Source organism: Gekko japonicus, unplaced genomic scaffold (genome assembly GCF_001447785.1).
Source record: "Gekko japonicus isolate JY-2015 unplaced genomic scaffold, Gekko_japonicus_V1.1 scaffold364, whole genome shotgun sequence".
In the NCBI taxonomy this organism is placed as follows: Eukaryota; Metazoa; Chordata; class Lepidosauria; order Squamata; family Gekkonidae; genus Gekko; species Gekko japonicus.
Genome location: NW_015172562.1, coordinates 690,122 through 695,726, shown reverse-complemented (window position 1 = coordinate 695,726; position 5,605 = coordinate 690,122). Strand labels below are relative to the sequence as shown.

The window sequence follows — 5,605 nt, the reverse complement described above, 5'->3', positions numbered from 1 at the left end:
GGTCTGGCCACAGAATGCAGCATGCAAAAGTCCCACTGCCCCTCTCAAGTACATGTATACACTTCTGTTGAAACCAATACCCCCACGTTAAATATTTATGTCCTGTCTTTCATATGTATGTATCCAGCAGCAGCATCTACCTATCTCATTTCACTCGCTGAGGCATGCCAGATTCACCCCAAAGAGAAAATTCATAACATGGTAGGGATCCTCATTAAGAATTTCTTCAGAGTCTTAAAGATGAATATGTTCTAAACCATATGAACTTGCCTGGTTGTTCCTATCATCAATGGAAGTCTGGCTCTGGGTGCCCCCATCTTTTGAGGTAAGGTAGATAGCTTTCCTTGTGATGGCACCTACGTCTATGGAATTCTCCCCTCCATACTCATTCATATCTCACCTACGTTGCTGAGTTTTAAGTACTAGGCAAAATCTTTCTTGTTTACTCAGGATTTGAGTAAGAATGACAAATTAACCTTGCTGTTGGTGTAATTTGTTGGAGATTGTTCTTGTCTTATTTTGTATTGCTCATTTTATATTATGTTTCCCGTTAAATATGTTGTAAACTGCCATGAGTAATATGGATAAAAACTGGGGTGTATACATTTTAAATAAGCAAATAGGTAACCAAGTAAATAAATAAATAGTCACCAGATTATTATTCCTATTTCATCATATTTTACGGATTCTAGAGCCTTAAAGTGTAAGCATCATGTTGAAAATGTTGATCTATCTGATATGGAATTGTAAATCTGTAGGGAACGTGGTATGGTACAGCTCAATCTCATCAGATCTTGGAAGCTCAGCAGGACTTGGATGGGAGACCTCCAAGGCAGACTGCAGAGAATGGCAATGGCAAAACCACCTTTGCTTCTTACTTGCCTCGAAAGCCCCTTGCTGGGTTTCCTATAAATTGGCTGTGACTTGACAGCTCTTGACACACATACAAGAGTGGCAACGAAAACATGACCAAAATAATAAGGAAACCTTAGCATTTCCTAATATTGCACTGCAATACTATGTATTGTAATCAAGTATTACATTGACAGTTGTCTTGAATCATATAGTTAAATATAGAACAAGTAAGAAGCAAATTCCCATTAAATTATTTACCATGGTTTTGTCAAAAGATAAATTCCTTTCTGGATAAAAATCTCTTGTATTTAATAATCACACTTGAGTATATGGAGCAAACCAATAAAAATGAATCTGGATCTTCATATAACTGTTTTTTCATCATTTGTTTATAATGATCAAGACATAATAGCTGATCCATTGAGATTGTGGAAAGATACGCTATCAAATGCCAACAAGTGATGAAAAATAATGAAGTGAGATTATCAACGTTTATCCAACTGTATGAATGGAGAAATGCCAGTATTATTTTAATATTTTCTATAGAAATAAAATTAACAGCTAAGAGGATTCTAATGCTAAGATGCTGCAAGTCTCAGGAGAGGCAGCATAGACATTTTCTAAACATATTCCAAATTGAATGCATATATGCCAAGTCTGAACTACTATGTGATGAATAATAGAACAGAGTAACACTTCTATCCAAAATATAAAACATATTGTTGGCAGGAGAACAACATCTAGGTAACAGTTTGAAAAGAAAAAGGGCAACCTTTTTGTGAAAGCAATTCCTGGAAGATAAATAGTGGAAAATATCTTCGCATCTATGCCAGGAACCTTTGCTCATATTAATTTTAAAAATAACCAATCTAAAGTATATGTATCGATGATACAAAAATGTTGGACTTGTAATGATAAAGGTGATTTTGCACATATTGATAGGAGTATTCCAAAATGTAAGTCCAATTGGAAGGAGATTATTAGGTAAAATAAATGTGTAATACAGTATACAATTCTACAGAAATCAGATATTATATTACTTGGTGATGATAAAATATTTACTAAAACAAGATTGGTTATCGAACATGTTAATAATAGCAATGATTCTGGTTGCCAGAAATTTAAATCTAATAAGGTTTAACATATTCAGAAAAGGATTAACACAATGTATCAAGTTTAAAGATATGGCAAATGATGGTGTGCAGGACAGTCTATTTAAGAAAGGTAACTTTTATTCCATTGGGGGGAAGAGTTATACATAATGACTCTGTGGTTATACATAATTTGTATAGTGCATGCACAAACCACTTTTCTATACAGTGCATACGTGCATGCCCTCTTATAATTGGTGTGCAACATCCCTTGCTCTTTGACACCAGTCAGCATTCCTCTGTGACTAGTTATAGGAACTTGAATGCTACTTTCACCCCAGTTGCAAGTGGACAGAGGAGGCAACGGCACATGGATCGGCATGATGCAAGACATGTCCATGTCCCTTGATATACCTATAAAAGGTATACCTTAAAAGCAGACACAACTAATTTCCTAGTATAACCAAACATAGAGGCTTCATGGTTATGAAATTAGTTGTTATGGCAAAGCTTTTGCATTGAAGATCAGAAGTGTGCTGACAGATTCCATTGGCTGGACCAAATGGAGAAGCCAGTGCTAGCACTGATGTCCTCACTGCCCAATATTGTCCAATGGTGTGTGAGCAATGGCTTGAAGGTTCTTGTGTATCCTTTCATGTCGAGTGACCTTTGTCTGGGATTCTTTCCACTGAAAGACCATGAAAAGATAATCTCTAGCCCTGACTCTCCAAATTTTCTCATGAACGCCTTCTATAATAATGATGGACAGGGGAAACTATTCCCACTCCCTTTCTTGAAATACTGCTACTACAGCAAATGCAACCTTCCAAATCCAGCATGTTTATAACAACTGCATCCTGGCTGGACTGATGTTGTTATATATACACACATGACACTGCTTTATACTGAATCAGACCCTTGGTCCATCAAGGTGAGTAGTGTCTACTCTAACTGGCAGTAATTCTCCAGGGTCTCAGGTATAAGGTCTTTCACATCCCCTACAACCTTATCCTTTTAACTGGAGATGCCAGGGATTGGACCTGGGACCTTCCGCATGCCAAGCAGCCACTCTACCACTGAGCCACAGCCCCTCCCTTGAGTCCTGAGCATTGTGCATCACTTTCCAGACCAGAAGTTACAGAAGCATGATTGGGGGGATAGTTATTGGGCCCCATCACAGAGGCTTTTCAGCAGAAGGCTGTGAAAGATGACTGGGTTCGAACACGGTATGGAAACAACACAGCATCAAGACAATTGTTTCCAAAACAATGAGCTCAGTGGATGGGTCCTGTGAATCAACACATGGCTGTTAGAGGGAATAGGGGCATAACTTAAAACAGTTCCCCTCAGAAAGAGGGTGAGGCTAGGATCATGTATATTTCATTTTATATCATCTCCCATATCTCTGTTCACCTCTAAATGTATGGGTTATGAATCTAAACAACATGGGTTATACATTGTCCCTTTCTTCTTTTACCTGGCCTTGTGCTAGATTCAGTGCTTAGAGGAGGGTGAGAAGATCAGTCCCTTGGCCCTGAATGGGACCAGTGTTCCTCCGCGCTGGGCTCCAAGTGTGATCTGAGGTATCCCTACTTAGCATGGTCTGAGAGCAAGTCCATACATTTTTCTAGCAGTGTTTTTGGACACAGTTCCAGCCATATGGTCCTGCAGTACCTCACCTGTGCTTTACGGCCCCGATTGACAAAGGTACAAACGGGATTGTATGCCCCAGTGCCACACACATATAGATGGGTTCGATTCCAGGGCTGGATAAGACGGATGAAGTTGCCACACTCGCCCTGAAAAGCAAAGGGAGATGTTACATTAGTCCAAGCCCCACTGAAATTAAATCCAAGGAGGACAAGCAGTCAGTCTATGAAGCGTTGGGTGGTTCATGAAGGTGTAAAACATATAATTAAGCCATCAAGCAACAGACTGGGCATTAAATGAAAACTCCCAGTAACTCTCATCCATTCACATTTTCCAGGTTCAGACAGTGCTGGCTCTTTGGCTTGGAAACGGAGATGAGCACCACCCCCTAAAGTCAGATTCAACTAGCTTTGAAGCAAGGGAAACCTTTACCTTTATGTCAAGTGGGCCCCTTTTCCCTTCAACAATGTTCACTTCTAGTTAAGAATGAGACTACCAAGGTCTGACCCTCTTTGACGATTAGCAAATAAACCTTTTGTCCCCAGTCTCAGCAGCACCTTTTCCAAGAATAAGTTGGATGTACTTCACAGTTAATATTCCTGCATCTCCTCTGCACAGTGTCCCGGTTGGAAGAATTTCAAACTAAAAAAAACCCTTTTTTGGAGCCAGCACTCCTTTTTTACATCTTATACTCTAGAATCTGTATCTGAAGCAGACTATAAACAGTGGACCTTAGAAGTTCCCCTTCTTGGGCACTCTTTCTGAAAGCTGAGAAAAGCATCACTGTAATATTGCTGAGAAATATCTTGGTGTCAGGATGGCAACCTTCAGACTTCTGTTCCTGCTTATTTTCAAAAGCCAGAGAAAATTCTTTGAATAACAAACACATGAACGTAAACTCCCTGCAATGGACCCAGGAGGAGAATAGTCTGGCCTTAACTGTGGAGGGAAGAAAGACAATACAGACGAGTCAGCCTCTGGGTCACTGCTCATTAAGAGGCTCTGAAGGGCTAGGAAACTGATTGGCCAGTGAGGCTTGGGCAGACTAGCTAATGGGTAAGTGATAGTGAGGAAGCCCGGAGGGCAAACAGAACAATCCCCAGAGTGTATGCAAATAGAGATGTCAAGGCACGAACTTGTTAACTAATTGGATTCAAGACCAGGCTTGGGACACTGTGCTGTGTATCTGGGCGCCAAGTCCAGTTTCCTCCTCACAGCTCATGTTTCCTCTTTGCCTCACGCCCCCAGTTAAGGGGATCGTGCAAAACTGGGCCACAGCCAAGGGGGAACAGAGTTCAGTAGGATGGGAAATATGCAAGCAAAACACAGTTTCCTTTGCTAAGCCAGCTTGGCTGCTCCCAGCCTGAGCCCTGAACAGTAGCAGCTGAGGATTCCCAGAGAGTTCAAGGTCAGCTGGTCAAAAAACTGAGGGTTGTAGGAAGCAGCTTGGTTACCTTTGACTCGTTTCCTTTTAGTGAGATAACAAAATATGCAGTACTGCCGAGGGGCTCAGCTGGGGCTAGGTAAAATGTTTCAGTTTTCTAAACTACTGATGACAAGCCGTCTTCGCCTACTTCACCTTTCCTGGCCTCCTAGCAACTTGCTAGCAATTGGTCTCTCTAGACAGAAGCCATTACCACATGAGTTACTTACTCTCCAGGTTTGCTGCTGTTGCAAAGTGGGCATTTTTCTGCTTCCCTCCTGCATCGTGGTGCATTTGTGCACATTACACCTGCCCTCACCTCAAGTTTCCACAGCTTTTCTCCAATTTTTCCCAAATCAGCTTTGCTGCAAAGTTTTGGGAGAGATTGCAGCAAAGCTTGAATGGCTGCTGTGTGGCCAGGCCTGCCAACATGACAGGATATTTCCCCTGTCCTTGTCCCTGTGGCAATCATTTCATTCCCTTGCCACTGTTTTTTTAAAGCTGGTAACAGAATGTCACAAGTGGGAGACCCACAAGGACATGCAGGAACATCACATTTTCCTCTGCCCCATAATTTCCTCTTTCC

At 41.2% G+C, this 5,605-nt stretch overlaps 1 protein-coding gene across 1 annotated transcript in view; it reads right to left on the bottom strand.

The window, feature by feature from the left end:
• The window catches only part of SEMA3F (semaphorin 3F), a 172,339-nt gene that overhangs the window by 40,940 nt on the left and 125,794 nt on the right, over positions 1-5,605 (bottom strand). Inside the window, exon 6 of the mRNA XM_015421243.1 lies at positions 3,626-3,745. Within this exon, the coding sequence (XP_015276729.1) occupies positions 3,626-3,745 (120 nt within the window). The remainder of the gene's footprint in view (positions 1-3,625; positions 3,746-5,605) is intronic.